General features: G+C 42.1%; 2 protein-coding genes across 4 annotated transcripts; both read left to right on the forward strand.

Moving 5' to 3' along the window:
* The first annotated feature begins 2327 nt into the window (after positions 1–2327).
* On the forward strand, positions 2328–3902 carry LOC136451177 (uncharacterized). Its single transcript, XM_066451929.1, has one exon. The coding sequence runs from the start codon at positions 2328–2330 to the stop codon at positions 3900–3902; it is 1575 nt and encodes a 524-aa protein (XP_066308026.1).
* A 4194-nt stretch (positions 3903–8096) lies between these two features.
* On the forward strand, positions 8097–13330 carry LOC136471235 (serine/threonine-protein kinase Nek2-like). Of its 3 annotated transcripts, none has more exons than XM_066468968.1 (15): positions 8097–8269; positions 8960–9088; positions 9172–9238; positions 9489–9554; positions 9753–9799; positions 9890–9935; positions 10026–10106; positions 10197–10239; positions 10332–10381; positions 10472–10553; positions 10643–10692; positions 11013–11086; positions 11170–11221; positions 11313–11738; positions 12292–13330. In XM_066468968.1, exons 2-15 carry the CDS (start codon positions 9003–9005, stop codon positions 12958–12960), a joined length of 1839 nt encoding a protein of 612 aa, XP_066325065.1. In that variant the 5' UTR covers positions 8097–8269; positions 8960–9002; the 3' UTR covers positions 12961–13330. The 3 variants fall into 3 exon arrangements, with proteins under 3 accessions (XP_066325065.1, XP_066325074.1, XP_066325078.1); XM_066468977.1 differs by having other exon boundaries at positions 12295–13330; XM_066468981.1 differs by lacking the exons at positions 8097–8269; positions 8960–9088; positions 9172–9238; positions 9489–9554 and having other exon boundaries at positions 9795–9816.
* The last annotated feature ends 6080 nt before the right edge of the window (positions 13331–19410 follow it).

The raw sequence follows: 19410 nt of genomic DNA on the forward strand, positions 1-19410 counted from the left end.
GAGGGATTCTAGTTCAGTTGGTCAACTGTGTAACTAGATGCTCAAAACTATAAATCTATATCCTCTTACCCAGCCAAAGCAGCCAGCCAAAAATCTTTAGATTCTACCTATTTTGGCTAGGGCGGCAGTGCCGCCCATAAACGACCGTTGGGACCTAAGAGGTATAAATATCATTTGGGTTGGCCCACAACAGAGAGCCTTCTTCTCCAACGGTTCAGTTCGAAACTGAACAGACCAAAGCTCACCTCTCTCTTCTCCATTGTTGCTCCTTCATCCCTCAAGCAAATTAATGGGAACGGGGATCCCGATCTTCCGTCAGGTTCAAGATAAACAACGATTTGTTCGGAGAGCGACACACTGATCCGGCTTTAGATCATAAAGACCCAAACCCTGCAACCTTAGCACCACGTCTCCTCTGGTTATCAACCATGTCACAATCCGATTGACCTCGCCAAGAAGGCTAATCCCTGCTACGAATCAAAGAACACAAGCAAGAACAAGATAAAAAGCAACTCAATTAAAGTGACAATTGCAGATGAATGATTAAGCACTCGAAGTTGGGGTCTTACGAACCGATAATGACGACTGTTCAATGACAGATTGATCTAAAACAAAACCTAAACCCTAAGGGAGGGGCAGCGGATGTTTATGAAGACTCTAGGGTCATGCAAGACCCCTGGACACGCCCCTAATGGGCTCAAACTCGATACATGGTCCAACGGACCAAAAGACGGTGTCGCAGCATCCTGGTAGATTCTAGACGCTGACTTGTTTCGATGATTCCCATTGATTCCGAATAGCTTTTGATGTGAAACCACTTGGATTGGCTTCCTTGTCAAATTAGTTTTCCATCCATATGTGGATCATCGAAAACGGAGTCCGGATGCATCCTGAGTGACCAGTTTAAGGCAAACTAGTCCTGGAGGCCAAGGCAGACTTGAATTCTTGTTGGACTGGGCCTCCGGCTTGTGTTGGATGTCCTTGCTGGTCATCATCACCTCCACCACTTCCTCTAAGTCCTTCATGACCCTCTCCAATGTTCATAAGCAAGATAACATCATTAGGTAGTAGTCTATTCTCAAAAGTATGAAAAGTATCGCTTAAGAACGAGCTCACCTCTAAATTGAGTTGTCGCTTTCGAGCCCGGGTCATTGGACCTTGCATGATGGTTGGAGGATCAGTGGGTACCTCTAAAGAAGTGATGTCCTCATCACAAATCCTTGATTTTCACCATCAAAACTTAAGAGAAAAGGCAGCAAAACTCGATTAGAGAGAAGATCCACTGATTCCCAAAGTCTAAGAGCATTTGGTTCACGTTTGGCCGGCGGTTCTAGGGTTTGTTACTTTTGGAGCTTACTCCTAGCCGGCTAGGCGCCGCCCTTGTGCTTGCCAACTCATGTGGCAGCCTTGGGAGGTTTGTAACCTATCCTATAGCTAAGAAATTACCCCTTACTTTAAGAGTTCATTCTCTTGATTTGAGAATGAGGGCAAGGCAAGCCTTGGTGGCGAGTCAATCCTTTTGTGGATGCCTCAACAATGTGGACTTAGGCAAGCCTTAGTGGCGAGCTGAACCACGGGATAAATTTTGTGTCTCGCGTGCTTCACTTTGTGTTCTTGCCGGTTCTGCTCTTTGGTAGCTGTTGTTAGGGTTAGGTAGCTCAATCCTCTCTTGTGTGAGATTTCTGTGGTATCCAGTCTTCGAACTGGATTTTATCTTTCTGTTGTAGGATTGAGCAGTTGAGAGGGTCAGGTTACTATATGTGAAATCTCAACACTATCTGCTTTATTTTTAAAGAGCGGTAGTGCCGCCCTCTATTCTAACAAAGTTTTAAGTTGAATTTGTAGGATGGAGCAGCTGAGAGGGTCAGGTTACTATCTGTGAAATCCCAACGCTGTCTGCTTTATTTTTGAAGAGCGGCAGTGCCGCCCTATAAGGCCGGTAGTGCCGCCCTCTGTTCTAACAGAGTTTCGAGTTGAATTTTTACAGGCCTATTCACCCCCCCCCCCTCTAGGTCTCCTAGGCGACATCAATGTCCTTTCATGATGGGTTTAGTGATTGGAATCATTTTGGCACTAGACTTAAAGAGCATGAAACTAGTGCAGAGCATGTCTCGAATATGGCTTCTTGGTATGAGTTGCGCCTCAGGTTGCAGAATGATCAAACAATTGACAACGTTGTTCAAAGAGAAATCCAAAAGGAAAGGGAGCATTGGAGAAAAGTTTTGTATAGAATTATCTTGATTGTAAAATTTCTTGCATCACATAATCTAGCATTCTGTGGCAGTAATAGCAAGTTATACCAAGATAGCAATGAAAATTTCTTAAGAATGGTTCAATTGCTTGCTGAATTTGACCCTGTTATCCAAGAGCATGTTCGGCGCATCACCAATGATGAAATTCATAAGCACTATCTGGGTCATGGCATCCAGAACGAGTTAATAAGTTTGCTCGCTGATGCAATTAGGAGTACTTCTGTTTGTGTTGATATGTCCTCAGATTCTGTTTGTGTTGAAGAATCCTTTTTAGGATTTTTGGAGGTAAATGATACTAGTGGACAAGGATTGTTTGATGTCTTACAGAGTGAATTGAAGAATCTTGACCTTGATATAGACAATGTGAGAGGGCAGGGATATGACAATGGGTCAAATATGAAAGGGAAACATCAAGGGGTACAAAAGAAACTTTTGGATATAAATCTCAGGGCTTTTTATTCAGCTTGTGGCTGTCACAGTCTGAATCTAACATTATGTGATATGGCCAAGTCTTGTGGTAAAGCAAAAGATTTTTTTGGAGTCATACAACGCATCTATATGACATTTGGTAAATCCACTAAGAAATGGCAGATTCTTTTGGATAACATTACAGGATTGACACTCAAGCCATTGTCAACTACTCGTTGGGAGAGTCATGTTGATAGTGTTAAGGCTATAAGGTTCCAGATGCAAGAAATATGGGAGGCCTTGCTGCAAGTGGCTGAAAGTGATGATGATCCATTGTCAAGTAGTGAAGCTAAATCCTTAGCAGACAATGAGCTTGGTAGCTTTGAATTTTTAGTGGCAATACTCATCTGGTATGAACTATTATCCGCTGTTAATTTGGTCAGCAAGCAGCTACAAGCAAAGGATATGAATATTGATACTGCCATTGAAAATGTACGAGAGCTAATATTCTTTTTCAAAGAGTACAGAGAAACGGGCTTTTCAAAAGCTTTGCAAGTTGCAACAGAAATTGCACTAGAGATAGAAATTGATCCGATTTTTCGCACCAAACGTAAGATCAAAAGGAAAAGACAATTTGGTGAGAGCCCTGATGATGCATCTTCTCCTTCGCAATCTGCAAAAGATTCATTTCGACGTGATTATTTTATACCTGTTGTTGATCAAGCCATAGTTTCACTTTCTAGGAGATTTGAACAATATGAGGAATTCCAAAATAATTTTGGTTTCCTATTTACTTCAGATAAGTTGCGTTCCTTGGATGATAGAAAATTGCTTTCTTCTTGTGTCAATCTAGAAGCTAAACTTAAAAGTGGAGAACATTCACATATTGATGGAAGAGAATTATACATGGAGTTAAAGTTCATTCAAGATCATATTGACAGATCTATGGGCCCTCTTGATATTCTTAATTATTTAAAACAGCATGGTTCTTTCCCAAACGCCATTATTGCATACAGAGTTTTGTTAACCATTCTAGTTACCGTTGCATCTGCGGAAAAAAGCTTTTCGAAACTCAAGTTATTGAAGTCCTACTTGCGATGTGCAATGACACAAGAAAGACTCAATGGGTTGGCAACAATAGCACTTGAAAATGATATCTTGGAGATGATCAAGTATGAAGATATAATTAAAGACTTTATTTCGAAGAATACTAGGAGAATGATGCTTTTCAATAGAAACTAGAATATAAGGTTAGTTTGTTGCTTAAGTACTTTTGTATTGTTTTAGCATCAAGATTTGATATGTTCTAAGTATTGTAAGAACAACGTATATTTAAAACTTTATAATAAAGTAAAATTATGCTTTTGTTATATTATTTTCTTATAGATTTTAGGGCCACATCACGAGTTTCGTTCAGGGTCTTCCAAATCGTAGGTACGGCCCTAAAGATGGCAACGGGCAAAATGCCCGCGGATACCAGTGTCGTGTGCCCGCGCCCGCGACGAAAATTTCGTGCCCGCGCCCGCGCCCGTCACCCGCCACGGGTGTCATCCTGTGCCCACGCCCGCTATCCGCGGGCATGCCTTGCCCGCGGGCATGCCCGTGTGCCCGCCAGATCTCGTCGCCGGCCACCGGGTCCCCTTCCAAGTGCGGGTTCTGGCTCCCTGGCTCCTTGCGCGTGTGTGTGAGACTGTGAAGACTGAAGATTGGGAATTTGGGATAAGGCCGAATGGGCGAGTGGGCAGCCGGTGTGAGGATTGCTCCTGACGGCTCCTGGCTCCCTGCGCGTGTGTGTGGCTCCCTAGCTCTTTGTTTTATTTTATTTAAAAAAGCTTGCGCTCTCTCTGCAGCCAAACGCCACCTCAAAGGGATAAGGTTGTGGAGCGGGTGTGGCGGGTATGCGGGTGCGGGTAGAACATTTTCTTGCCCGTCAGCTAATATCCGTCGGGTTTAGGGACGTACCCGTATCCGTGCCCGCGGGCAGACTCACGCACCCATATCCTTGCCCAACGGGTCGATTGCCCGCGGGCATGCGGGTATTTTGTACCCGTTGCCATCTTTATACGGCCCTGGAGTGACTCCGCAGCCAAATAAGCCGCCGGTTCGTTTCGTCGTAAATGATCGTGGATTATTTACGGCTGGCTGGTTTGGTATAAGAAAAAAATATTGTTTCAGCTTATAATCTACGATCGTATACGATCGTATAAGTCCAGCCGAACAGACTCCAGTGCGCACGTAGCACAGTGAGTACGTATGCTGTGTAAGATTCACTCCAACGTACACCACACTGCATTTTCAGACGATCGAGCTAGTACTGTGTACGAAGTATATATACTATACGCGTAGAGATTCAGATTCCTCCCAAGAAAACAACAGATACGTATGCTCCTATACTTATATTGTACTACTATACAATAATATATATACTGTGCAGCGGCCCCTCGTTGTGTACGTACGCGTCTTTGGGAGATACGCACTTAATTAAAAGCGTACGTAGTATACGTACGTCTTACTCAGATCCATGCACAAAACAAAAAATATTACCACTATTCGGGACGACGCACAAATAAACGCACGTACTCCTACAAAATACTCTTACCTTATACGTTTCGATCGAGGTTTAGCTTGGCGACGAGACGGAACAAAACTGCCAGGTAGAAACGACACCTTGCTGCTTTCCCAAGTATATACAGCACGCAGATAATAGTCGTTCCCGATAAGCAAGATGTCTTTTCCTCCGGCCTTGCTACATCGTATAAAATTTCTTAGAACTACGTTGACACTGTACTAGTCACTGCACGTACCACGTGCCCTAGATTACATGGACAGGAAATGACTGAATATGCGTCGAGAGTCGGAAAAGCTGAGCTACTCTTGGTTTTCGAAGCCTCCTAAGGCCATGTTTAGTTCACCTCCAACTCCCAACTTTGACACTATATAAAAAAGAAGATTTTTCGTTACATCAAATTTGCAGTATATGTATGGAGTACTAAATGTTGACGAAATCAAAAACTAATTGCACAGTTTGGTTATAATTGGCGAGACGAACGTTTTGAGCCTAATTAGTCAACGATTGAACAATTATTACTAAATAAAAATAAAACGCTACAGTAGTTGATACAGCCTAGAAAATCCGGCGGCCGCCGAATCGGTAGCCAACTAAACATGGCCTAACTCACAAACGTCTTCCGAGAAACGAGAGGTGCGTTTATTCTAGGACGGAGAGAGCATACACGCGTTGTTGGATTTTACTTGACGTGAGCATTTTAGTTACATAAAACTCCATCTACATATTTAGTAAAACAGCTAAATAAAGCACATTACCTAGCTTAAAAACAAGTACATCACTTATTTAAAAACACAAAAACATTCTAGAGATAATTTCCATATATTATAGGCATGTTTGGCTACAAGAGCTAATTAATAGTTAGCTAAAAATTAGCCCTAGCACATCCAAACAGAAAGGGCTAATAGGTGAGCTATTTTTCTCATCAAGCCTTCAACTAGGTATTAGCCAACTAGCTAGCCTTAGCTAATTTGAGCTAATTTTTAGTACCACTAGTAACTAGCTAGCTCATCCGACCCAAACAACCATGATATGTATGTTTTGTTGGGTTTTACTTATCGGAGTGTTTTGGTTACTTGTAAACCTGCATCTACATATATTTAGTACTACTGCTATACCCCTATGATATTATAATTATAAATTATTTTGTCATTCTAGTTAGTCATTTATTAAACTTTGATTCATCCATGCATATACGAAAATTATACAAACTGACCACGTCTGTTGTTGATGATGCAACTAAGTTTATCATAAAAATATTTAATAAAATATAATATCATTTATCCATAATATGCTTTTACACAAATCAAGTCAACAGGCTCCATCTCGGAGACCGCAGGGATGCCTTAAACCATTTTTCGTTTGGAGTTGGATGGACTGTACGCGAAGCCGTTTAGCCCGTTTAGCGTTTAAAGCCTGTAAAACCTACGTAATGGTAAACCGTTTCAATTTAATAGTCCGTTAATTCCGTTTAAATGCCCGTTTAGTCTAAATGATAACGAAATGTGAGGTAACCGATCGTTTATCGTTTGACATACAGATAAAAACACTAATTAAATATTATTTAATTGATGATTCTTTTTTAGAATTACAGATGAAATTTTATTTAATGAATGGTAGAGATAACAAAAAATAACATGACCGATAAAATTATAAAATCACGTAGTTTATCTCTATCTCTACGCCTATAAAGACTCTAAAGTAATCATCTATCTGATGATACCAAATCTCGCTCCTGCTCATGTATCCACGTCCTATACGAATTATCCTCCAGCGCATCCGTCCGCATCCTACCCGGTTCGAATACGAATACTGGAGTCTGCATCTAATAAGAAATCCTCGGAGCTCACACGTCTGCATCCGAGTAACGAGGTTCAGTCAAAAAAAATTATGATCTCGATGCACGAGCATATATCTGGTACAGTGTATCAAGAGTCAAGACTCAAGACACAAATCCGTGCCCTCGATTTCCCCCTCCGTATGCCGTACCGTATACGGTACACGCCTATACATACATGAATATATCCACCAGCAGCAGCACAACAAGCAACAAGCAACAAGCAACAAGCACAAACCCACGCCTTGTTTAGATCACCTCCAAATTCCAAGTTTTTTCACTCTCTCTCCATCACATCAATTTTTAGCCGCTTGCATGGAGCATTAAATATAGGTAAAAAAAAACTAATTGCACAGTTTAGTTGGAAATCACGAGATGAATCTTTTGAGCTTAGTTGGTCCACGATTGGAAAATATTTACCAAATAAGACGAAAGCGCTACTATTCATCGAGTTGCAATTTTTTGCAATCTAAACGTGGCCCCATTGCCAGAATCCAAAATCAAAAGCATCGATTTGACCTCGGCATCATCCCGCACCGCCCCGCGCCCCCCGCCTGACACCTGGCCCATGTTTAGTTCACCCAAAATCCCAACTTTCGCACTATGCAAAAAGAAGATTCTCCGTCATATCAAACTTACGGTACATGCATGGAGTACTAAATGTTGACGAAATCAAAAACTAATTGCACAGTTTGGTTGTACTTTGCGAGACGAACGTTTTGAGCCTAATTAGTCAACGATTGAACAATTATTACCAAATACAAACGAAATGCTACAGCAGAGAATCTTACACTATGCAAATTTGGCCACTCCAAAGTTTGGCCAACTAAACGACCCCCTGCATCCCCTTCTCCTTCGCCTCCTGTCGCTTTCTCTCTCTACAGCTTCCATGGCTCTCTCCCCCCTCTTCCGAATACTCTTTCCCTCTAGCCTTCACTTTTTTCTCCTTTTTATCCATATAAAATGCTGAGGTTCCAGAACAACCAGCGGGTTTGAAGTTTGAACTCAGTCCCCCCCCCCCCTCCCTCCCGCAAGCTCTCTCTCTGATCAAATGCGGCGAGATCTGTGTGAGTAAGGGTGAACACCACCACGGGTCTCTCGCCCTCCCCTTTGCTCCTGGGCGGGCGGCTGCTCCGGGAGAGCGCTTCTTGAGCTACTCTGGTCAGTTCTTGGAGCCGCCGGCAGCTGCCAGTTGGGATTTTTTTGGTGAGTTTTGCCTGCCATTTCTGGGTTTCAGTTCTTTCTCTTGCTTGCAAGATTTCCTGTGGTGATTTTGGTGAGTTCTTGGACTTGGAGGCTCGCATTGGGTTTACATTAGTGCTCGTCCTGTTCAGCATTTCTCTCTTGGACCTTTTCGGGTTGGTATTTGAGTTCTTTGTTGGAAAAAAATATACTAGTTTTTTTTCCTGGGCTTCCAGTTGTCTGCTTTTGGATTTCAAACAACGGGGAACACTTGCCTTTTCAGGATCTACCAGTATCCGGCATTTTCATGAGCTCGTCAGTTTGGCATTTGGGGTTCAAAGCTTCGCGTTATAGTTCAAACAAAATGGATAACTTCAACATTGTCGGCTAGTTTTGTCCCGCAGTTCATTTCGCATCACGTGGCGACACTTCCTTTATTTTTCGTATCCGCACTGAAAATTTGTCGCCATTAGGACCATTAAAGTTGTGCTTTGTAATTTTTTAACTACAGTACATATACTGCCCCTGCAATAATGAAGCTGTACAGTGCTTAAATGCACTTCTTTAAGTCAAAATTACCGAGCCTACAGGCAAACGATTAATCTTGAGCCCTCAAGTTAATTGTTTCCTTCTTTGTTTTTTCCACATTTTATTCAGTCCAAATCACAGCAATGCTAAGGAAAATCGTTCTGATTTCTTGCATTTTCTTTTCAGGACAGGGGAACAAAAACGAGCAGCTTCCTGAGCTTAAGACAGCATGGATCAGTACGAGGTGCTGGAGCAGATCGGTAAAGGAGCATTTGGCTCTGCTCTTCTGGTCAGGCACAAGCTGGAGAGGAAGAAGTGAGACCACTACACTGCTTTAACACTTTTTTGTATCCCCCATCTTATTCCACTTTGATCATTGGGAGTCTGAACATGCGCAGGTATGTGTTGAAAAAGATCCGTCTTGCGCGTCAGACAGACCGCACTCGCCGGTCTGCCCACCAGGAGGTATAGGCAGCTGCTGCTTTGCACGGATCAATTTTGCGCCTACTAGTTATGATTCACAAACAGTGTCTTTTGTTTACCAAGAATGGCTTGTCAATGTCAACTCTCCGTCCAGAATGATTAGTGCTTGCCAGGGTTTGGTTTCCCACAAACTGTTGCTCTCATGATGATGCTACTGCTTACCAAACTGAGATCTGAACTTAAACGTTAGCAATGTTTCTGTTACACTTAGCAAACTGAAATATCATTGCAGATGCAGCTCATTGCTACAGTGAGGAATCCATTCATTGTCGAGTACAAGGATTCATGGGTGGATAAGGTTAGTATAAGAGTAAATAGGAAAACGAGTTACCTTTTCTAGCGTTATGATACTTGGCAATCCTTAAAAGAGAGATTAAAAAAAACCTGAAATATGCTTGCATGAGACTTCCGTTGAAACTACCAGGAGTATTTTGGAGCAAGTTGATAGTATGGACTATGATTTTACATCATTTTTCACTGTATGTTTCAATTTCAGGGTTGCTACGTCTGCATTGTTATAGGGTATTGCGAGGGAGGAGACATGTATGTATCTCTCTGAGGTGAAATATGCTATTAGTGCTTCAATCGATGAACTTCTAGAACATTTTGATCCCTAACATGCTTTTTTACCAGGGCTGAAGCTATTAAAAGAGCTAATGATACCCACTTTTCTGAAGAGGTACAGTTCATGAATTAATCTTCATTGAAATGTTTTTGGGGGATTCCTGGTAACAAAGGCATGCATATGAACTGTTTTCTCACTCTGCAGAAGCTTTGCCAGTGGCTAGTGCAGCTTCTCATGGCCCTTGACTATTTGCATGCACATCACATTCTTCACCGTGATGTGAAGGTAATAGTTCTGCTATGTTTGAAGTACATCATGCGTGTTTTTGTACAATGTGAAAATATGTTTTCTAAAGCTGATCTTTATTTATTTCAGTGCTCGAATATATTTCTTACTAGGGATCAAAATATAAGACTTGGTATGTCAGTTATCACTACTCTATACAAGGCAAGCTTTCTAGCAAGTACATAATTTTGGGCGCAATTTAATTTGCCTTATAAACAAATGCAGGTGACTTTGGGCTTGCAAAAATTTTGACCGCTGATGATCTAGCATCCTCGGTTAGCACTTACAACACTTCACTTCACTTGATTCTGTTATTCTGTACCATCATTTTCAGTCACCACTCAGCACATATTGCCCTGGTGCAGGTTGTAGGAACACCAACCTATATGTGCCCAGAACTTCTGGCTGATATACCTTATGGTACCAAATCTGACATTTGGTCACTAGGTAAGGCATCGGTGAAAATGTAAGAAATGTCAAGCACATGGTGCTTTGGTTATGGGTTGGACTGTAATTCATGTTTGGTTCTGTTTCAGGATGCTGCATGTATGAAATGACTGCACTCAAACCTGCTTTTAAAGCTTTTGTAAGTTCTGAAAATTCTTTTATTGACTGCTTATTTGTTGCCTGTGCATGCTATTTGATTAAATGGTTAAGTACTTAAGTAACTTCATGTATGTTTTTCTTCTGCTGTGTTCGACTTATGTGGATGGCTTTAGCTAGGTTCGCACTGTTTTTATGCTGTATATGTTACTGTTTAGGAGTTTGAAACAAATTCTGGGTGCAACTGAATGTTTTGGCAGCCCTGATTTGGAATCTGCATATAGAAATTGATGTGCTTATCTGACCTAATGGTTAGATAACCTTGCGGCTTAACTAATTCTCCTTTCATCATTTCTTTGACAGGATATGCAAGCCCTTATCAACAAGATTACCAAGTCGATAGTATCACCTTTGCCAACAAGATATTCTGGTGCATTGTGAGTTTATTGGTTTTATGTTTTTTTTATGTTTACTTTTAGTTTACTTGTGGCATTTTTTAACAACTTTTCACCTCATGCAGTCGAGGACTTGTTAGGAGCATGCTACGGAGAAGTCCAGAGCACAGGCCAATTGTAATAAGACTTTATAACCCTCTTAGAGAGCAATTATTTAAGACAATGTTTTCTAGGCCTCTATGAGTCCTTACATAACTTTCTTAAGCAGGCAGCTGAACTACTTAAGCATCCACATCTACAACCGTATGTGCTGCAAGTGCATTTGAAATCACACCCTTCCCACAGTATAATTCCTGTTCATCAATCTCCAAGTGAAAAGAGAATGACATTCACCGCAGAGCCTGATTGCAGAAGCAAGAGCAGGAGGAACTCTTTAGGCAGTGAAAGGATAGTAACCTTTAGCACACCTTGTCCTGATAAAAAATCTATCAGGTCTATTAGGAGTATAAAGGACTACACCACCACACAGAGTGTCAAAGAGCTATCCATTGATGACAGCCAGGTTGAGGTTACTAGTAAACCCGTAGCATCAAGGACCTCAAATGTCGTGAAGACTCCGTGGAAGATGATGACAACTCTAAGGAATCGGCTAGAAGCTCCACAAGCATCATATGATAGAACAAGTCATACAGAGGTATGTAATAAAAATCAGTCGAACCCTGTTTATAACATCCTTTAATAGGCATGTGATATTTCCGAGTGGGTAACTGCATATATATCACGTACTCTCTCAGATCCCTAATGTAGACCACTTTAGGATTCTAGTCAGTGAAACTTCTTTTAACTTGACCCATCAAAATATAAATAGTCAACTTGTTTTAGATAAGGGATAAAATTATCCTAACCGATGCGTCAACAAATGTTGCACAAGGACATCTATTATTACATCTTTGAAACACACAACGGAATAAACGAAAGCACCTAGACATAACAAAAGTGCACATATCCTATTAATGAACCTCCACCTATGCTTGGCAAAGATGTATCACCATGGCTTCCAAACATTGGCACGGCGTTTTTATGTGTTGCCACTCCTTTTGCAGAAAAGAGCCAAAGACCAAACATTGGCAATTGATATCTCCATTTAGTTGTCATACTGAACTTCAAGTTATTTTTGTTGTGTGCGTGAAGATGATAGTTCCTTGATACTGAAACTTATGTGTTTTCCTTTTTCCCATTTCCATCAGCAGTTTTCAAGAACACCAGTTGACAACAGGCACAGCCATCTGGCCCGCAGAGCATCACTTCCCCTGCCAGTATTTGAGACCCCGAACCCGAAGCGCAGCAGCATTAGCATCCTGGAGCAGCTGGAGTCCCCTGACGTCTCCGTGAACTCGCCTCGCATCGACAGGATCGCCGAGTTCCCGCTAGCTTCGTGGGAGGACCCCGTGTTCTCGATCGTGAAGCCCTCGACACCCGCCGGCGGCGGCTCCTGCTCCTTCGCCATGCCTCCGTTCGTGGACCGGTCCCTCACCAAGGACAAGTGCACTGCCCAGACGCTCCGGTGGGCAGCCGCCGACGGTGACAACGGCAGGAGTGATGACGGCGTCGGCGGTGACTCGTCCTCGGGTCGCGACACCACGGCGGCGGCGGCGGCGGCGTCGAGCCGCGGGTCCTCGGGGTGGTTGCTGCTGAGACAGCAGCCGAAGGGGCGGTTCGACACGACGTCGTACCAGCAGCGCGCGGAGGCGCTGGAGGGGCTGCTGGAGTTCAGCGCGCAGCTGCTGCAGCAGGAGCGGTACGAGGAGCTCGGGGTCCTGCTGCGGCCGTTCGGCCCCGACGAGAAGGTGTCCCCCAGGGAGACGGCCATCTGGCTCACCAAGAGCTTCAAGGAGGCAACGGCCACAGGCTTGTAGATGGCCGGACGGCAACACCACTACACCAGTGCTGGCGTGTACGTCCAGGTAGGCTAAGAGAAGAGATAGGCGTTAGCGTTGACCGATCAGTTGTTAGTTGCTGGGAGTGGACACCGTCTCAGTGTTGCCCCAGCTTAATTTATTGCTAGCAGTTCTTGGTTACTGCCGTGCTAGCTAGTGATGTCCCCGGGGAATTAGCAGTAGAGCTAGAGCTGAAGGAGCCTTGAGCTAGGATTAGTGAAACGAAATTCCTGAACTGTGATGTAACCCAAGGTTGTACTACTTGTAACACCAACCGGGGGCCTCAGAGGTAGGTGGTAGTTTCATATCCAGCAGTGCTGACTGCTGAAGAACATTCAGACATCCAGGGATTCAGGCTCTTTCGATTGCTACGCACTATATCTGCAGCTCTTGCTCCTGCAATTGAGGGGTGTTTTTTCGCTAGTCATGGCGCATGAAGGCACACCCAGAGCACGAGGTCATATTTCGTGTGCTGGTGGCATTATATAGCAAAGGATACGGATAGCCCAATTCTACTTTGGCGATCGTTCACCGCTTTCTATTCGAGCAAACGATCCGACCGCGTTGTCTCCTTTCCTTTTCCGTCCTGCTCCCTTTCCTTTTCCGTCCATTCCACGTGACGACCCAACGAAGACGTAGATGAGGGTTTTTCCGTCCATATTTACGGAATACCGTTTTTGACCGGGATAATCCCGTATTCATCCCGTTTACAGCTTATCCGGAATAACCTGCTGGCCTGCTTCGTAAACATGAGGCCTACTAGTTCGGCCCATCTATTTCATCTCCGTATCCTGTGCCTTTTGCTAATTACTAGTAGGAGAAGCCTGCTACTGCTAGTGCGAACTTTTCCATGTTGTTAGTGTGTTAAAAAAAACGTGTTGATTACTGGTGTGTGGCCGTGGCCCATGTGGCATGCAGCACTTCCGTATAGGGGTATAGCACACAGTACAGGCGCTGAGGCGCCTAGTATCAGCAGCACACGCACGAACGGTAAGCAAGCTAATGAGCAGATTAGTCCAAGTGAATTATGAGGTGTCTTAAATTATTTATTTATTCATTCTTTCTTTTTTACAAAGGAATTGTTTATTAACTTTAATATATGTGTGAGAGTTCAGGGGCGGATCTAGGGCTCGGGCTGTCCGGGCTGCAGCCCGGGGCGAGTCCATGTAGCCCCTTTAACATATGTGGTGTTTAGCCTAAAAAACTATGATCTTAATTAGACAAAATGAGACCTAGAAAGCAAGATCAGACTGTTTTGAACGTGAATCAGCAGCTCAGCCCGGGGCGCAGCCCCGTTCTGGATCCGCCCCTGTGAGAGTTCATGTGGCATGTAATCCTGGTCTAAGTTCCCGCTTACCGTCCGTTTCCGTCTATTTTCCTATCGTATTTACCCGTTTTCGTATTACCGTTTATCCCGCTACTGTTTCCGCTTTCGGCTGTCCAGCTCCTGCTCCCGTTTCCGTCAAAAAATATGAAAACAAAACAATAGAGGTATTTTCTGTTTTTTTCGGTCCGTTTTCATCCTTAGTGGCACCTGCTCAACTTCTGCGAGCTATTCATGGTTGTGCTCGCCGGCGTGTTCGTCGCAATGCAGGTGGCGCTCGCCGCGTTCCTGCTGGCCCTGGGCACGCGGCAACGGCGGCGAGCAGCGTCCGTAGGGAAGGTCAAGGATGTGGAGTTGCTTACAATTTGTGGTTGGATTTATTAAGTGATTCTGTTTTTTTTCTTATGAAATACATTTGGTTTATTTTTAGATGGCTGATCAAGGAGATAGTGATTCTGATGGAGTAAAGTCCACATCAATCGCTGAGTTGGAGTCTTCTAGAAATGATGTAAGAAGTTTGTTTGCCAATTTCTTTCTTAGTTTTGTTTAGTTCAAGTATCAGTCAGATAAGTTTATTTATTTATTTGTCTTCTTTAAAATAGTTCTGTTGATGCTGTTGTTGTTTTATTTGCACAATGCATCCACAGAAATTTAAGCTGGTTTTACTACGCATGTAAAGCACATGAGCTTGACTGATAAAGCAAGCTCCCTGATCCTGCAAGAAAAATCTGTAAAACGACCATTTCTTTCCCGCACATGTGCTGTTTGATTTTGATCAGCATTGTCTCTCTCTTTTGCAAAGATGACTGACATTTTCATGTTAAAATTTGTCACATCATATTTGAGGATAGTGTAGACATTCCTGAAATTTATAGATAGTTAATCATTGTAGGATTAAAATTGTAAATAGTATTGCATTGAATGTCAAGACTTGTGGTGGTATGTTGGGCATCAATCATAAATATCTGCTATGCTCTGAAGACATTTCATCTAACCTTATTGCCTAATGTGCATGTGCCCCTTTCAATTTGGTATCATTTTGTTAGCTCTTAGTTGTCATCACATATGAAACCTAAGGAGACTTGTTGAGTGTGGGTTCCATTATATCCCGGATTGCATCACTAGAAGAACTCTTTTGTAAATTAATATTTGGTAATATTGTGCTTTTTATGTTCTTTTATTTAGGAATCTGATTCTTCTGGTACTGGCAACGCTCCTACGGATCTCTGTGTTTCGGTACTTCCCAATTAGATATCCATTGGTACATCGTTGATTCCTGTATGTTTAGATTGGCAGATCAAAGATGAAATCAAATTCATGCCATGAATATAGAAGCAAGGACAAGGTAAATAGAGTTGATGGATCCAAACTATGTTATTCACTTTATTCTATTCATTTTCTCATACAGCCAAATTTGCATAATTTTGGCTACCTTGCACATAATTTTTTAATATACATTCTATTTGTTCAATTGTAATACTTCACGACAAAATTATCTTTACCGAAGTTGAGGTCAGTTGCCAAGTCATTGAATTTGACCCAAAGGAAAATTGTTCAGACACTTTGTTTCCACCATCTCTTAGATTCGTCATGTGGGTATATCGCAAAATCAGTTGTTCTATGGCTCGTGAGACATTTTGATGTTAGTAAAAGAAGTCTCATCTTACTAACTGGATACATTGTGACTATAACGTCACACTAAGTACATCAAGTTCTAAGAATCCCAATTTGTGGCTTCTCTCTTTCGAGAGCATCTGATGATAATATGAAAAGATTCATTACTGAGGATATCAAATGTTGTAGCAAGTACCAACGATCAATGAGCTTATGGCTATGATCAATGGTGATTTAGAAGGTGACAAGTTCAAGAAGGTTTTCACACTTTTTCTTGTAACTTGCTTCTTATGTCCAAGCAGTTTGAATCCAGTAGTCCAGAATTCTGTTCTCTTGTGTTGAAACCTGATAAAATTGCAACATATGATTGGTCTGGAATTGTTTTAGACAAATTGGTCGAATATATTCACAAATTCCAGCAGTATGAAACAACATGTGGTGTATCTGAATTATTTGGCTGTGTGTTTGTGCTAATGGTAATGGTAATTATTTCATAGTTCTTTTCTTCCTATAGCTCATGTCATTACTCTTCATTGTTCATTTTTTAGTATTCACAATTTGCTTTTTATCAAATGGCAGGTAATTTATATTGAGTTCCTAGATGTATCTGAATTTTATCTTCCAAATTCGGTTCCACGTATAAGTTTGTGGACTACTGAAATTGTTACAAAGTTCACTGTTGGGACAAGCGTCCCGAACAAGGTCGAGGGTGAAGGCTCCTCGGTGAATGCTAGCTGAAGAAGGCCCTGGGACAAAGGCTCCATCACGCAAGGGGAGAGAGTGAGGTGGCGGCTAGGCTTTGCGAAAAAAATAGTAGGAGAGGAGAGAGACCCTTGCCCTTATGCTCTTGGTATTATATATAGACAACGGCGATTTACAAGCGACCCTTCGGTTGGGAAGATTTTCACAAGCTACAACACTAACTCCTATTGGGCCTCTTCAAGGGGGAGTTGGCCCATGTGAATATGGGTCCCTCATCGCATAGGAACCTATACACTCAGGAAAGCAATTTGAGATCCATCATCAAAACTCATTTACATAGACTTCTACATATGTAGAAAGAATATTGGAAGTAAAGATTCACACAAAGATTCATTCAACTAAGAGATGAAAATACAAAATTCTTTCACTCCATGGCCACTGAAAGGTATAGAAGGAACACAATATCCTAGATTCTTAGTCATGAGGGGAGAATGGTCACCATCAGGAGAAAAGTGCTTTATTCTAGCAGGAATTTAAGAACAGGTTGGGGGTATCTCTGAATGATGAAATCATGTTTGATCTAGAGGATCTTATCACCCTAGTTGATGAGTTGGAAGGATTAGTCCTACCTTTTAGCACCGAAGAAATTGACTCTATCATTTTGAGTATGCCGAATAATAAAGCCCCAACCCTGATGGGTTTAACAGCCTCTTCTTCAAAAAGAGCTGGCATATCATTAAAGAGGATATATATTCTTTGTGTAGGAATTTCTTCAATCATTGTGCTGATCTTAAGAGCATTAGTTCCTCTCTCATCACTTTGATCCCCAAGAAGAATAATCCTAAGATAATCAATGATTTTAGACCCATTTCTTTACTTAACACATCGGTGAAGATTCTGACGAAATTGTTAGCTAACAGGTTACAAAAGGTTATTCTCAGGACCATTCATGAAAATCAGTTCGCAAATTTGTCAGGGTGTAAAGCTTTCAAATTCTAGATCAACAAGGTAAAACTAGTATGGTTTTCTACTTAAGTTATTACATTCATTGCTATTGAAAGAGCCTGAATCCCTGTCTACGAAGAGAACAAACAGTACTGTATATATGTAGAATCCACCACAACTTCTTTTCTCACTGTCTACCACCTCGCACAAGTTCACATAATAATGTACCTGAATGGGGCATGTGATCAACTTACGACCAATTTGTTGCTATGTCAATGGACAATGCATACATTGCCTTGGTTGCTGCATTCTTGAGAGTGTTTTTAATGATGGAATAAAATTCCATCTTTAGAACTCTTTTTGGTTGTCATCAATTATTAAACACTAAAGTGCGAACCTTCAAACAAGTGGTGTATACTTTGTGGATGAGGGATTGGAGCATTGTTTGAGCTATTGTAGCACCAGTGGGTCTTCAAGCAAGCATCATCGACTTAACATGGATGCTTAGTGGTTATGTCCAATTTTGTTTTAAACTTTGGCGAACCAAAATAGTTACCTCCTACAAATAGTCAAAACCATATATTCAAACCCCCTACTCGATCGGTATCTTTGATCCTTGAGACACGATGGACATGTAACCTCTATCTCCCATTTGTTATCGCCTCGCTGCCATACCCACAATTTGCCGACTGCCGCGCCCGCTTCGAGATAACACTGGAGCTCCCACGACGCACAGGATCGGATGTGACCGGCGCGTCGCCCCAGTACTTCAAGGACGGACCACTCCATCGACCACGCCGCCACAGGAATAGGCTACAGGGCTCGGACATGCCTCCTCCGTCCGCACGACGTCGTGTAGCTAGCGAATGTATTATCCTCGTCCCCCCTTCAACTATAAAAGGGAGGGACCTGGGCCGTTTCGGAGAAGGATCGGACACAGGCGATTAGACCTAGGCTCACGCGACGAACTCACGCATAAACGCACGGACGAACACCCGAGCTCGCCCACGGCTTGAGAACAACATCTCAAGCAATCCACACCGCACCACGAAGAGACCTGGGACTAAGCCCTCTCTCGCCCTGCTTGTAACCCCCTACTACGAGCATTTCGGTGCAAAGAATACAAGATCGATCTCTCGAACTGGACGTAGGGTACCCATTACCCAAACCAGTATAAACTTTGTGTCTCTTTGCATCACCATCCGGAATTGGGAACACGCACTACAAATTTACTAGTTGGTTAAGGACCCGCCGGTCCAGAACACCGACAGGATATCTATTCTTTGTGTAGGGATTTCTTCAATCACTGTGCTGATCTTAAGAGCATTAGTTCCTCTCTCATCACTTTGATCCCCAAGAAGAATAATCCTGAGATAATCAATGATTTTAGACCCATTTCTTTACTTAACACATCGGTGAAGATTCTGACAAAATTGTTAGCTAACAGGTTACAAAAGGTTATTCTCAGGATCATTCATGAAAATCAGTTCGCAAATTTGTCAGGGTGTAAAGCTTTCAAATTCTGGATCAACAAGGTATAACTAGTATGGTTTTCTACTTAAGTTATTACATTCATTGCTATTGAAATAGTTTCTTCTGTTTTTTACGAGATTATGTAATCAATTGTTTTTCTTACGTTACTCTATAAATTTGTTCTAAATGTTTTTTTGTGCTATGTTAAATAATAGAGTTATTTATCAAATTAATTTATTATACCTAGTTATGTATCTAACTTGTGTTTTTATGTGTACGATACCTAACTTGTTTGATTAACTTACTATACAGAGTTATGTATCTAATTTTTATTTTCATGTGTATGCTATCTAACTTATTTGATTAACTTA

Source organism: Miscanthus floridulus, chromosome 1 (genome assembly GCF_019320115.1).
Source record: "Miscanthus floridulus cultivar M001 chromosome 1, ASM1932011v1, whole genome shotgun sequence".
Taxonomy (NCBI): domain Eukaryota; kingdom Viridiplantae; phylum Streptophyta; class Magnoliopsida; order Poales; family Poaceae; genus Miscanthus; species Miscanthus floridulus.

Coding starts and splice junctions, on each gene's coding strand:
- LOC136451177 (XM_066451929.1), top strand. CDS start 2,328: ATGGTTCAATTGCTTGCTGAATTTGACCCTGTTATCCAAGAGCATGTT.
- LOC136471235 (XM_066468968.1), top strand. CDS start 9,003: ATGGATCAGTACGAGGTGCTGGAGCAGATCGGTAAAGGAGCATTTGGC. Junction 10,107..10,196: donor TTCTTCACCGTGATGTGAAG/GTAATAGTTCTG, acceptor TATTTATTTCAG/TGCTCGAATATATTTCTTAC. Junction 11,087..11,169: donor ACAAGATATTCTGGTGCATT/GTGAGTTTATTG, acceptor CACCTCATGCAG/TCGAGGACTTGTTAGGAGCA.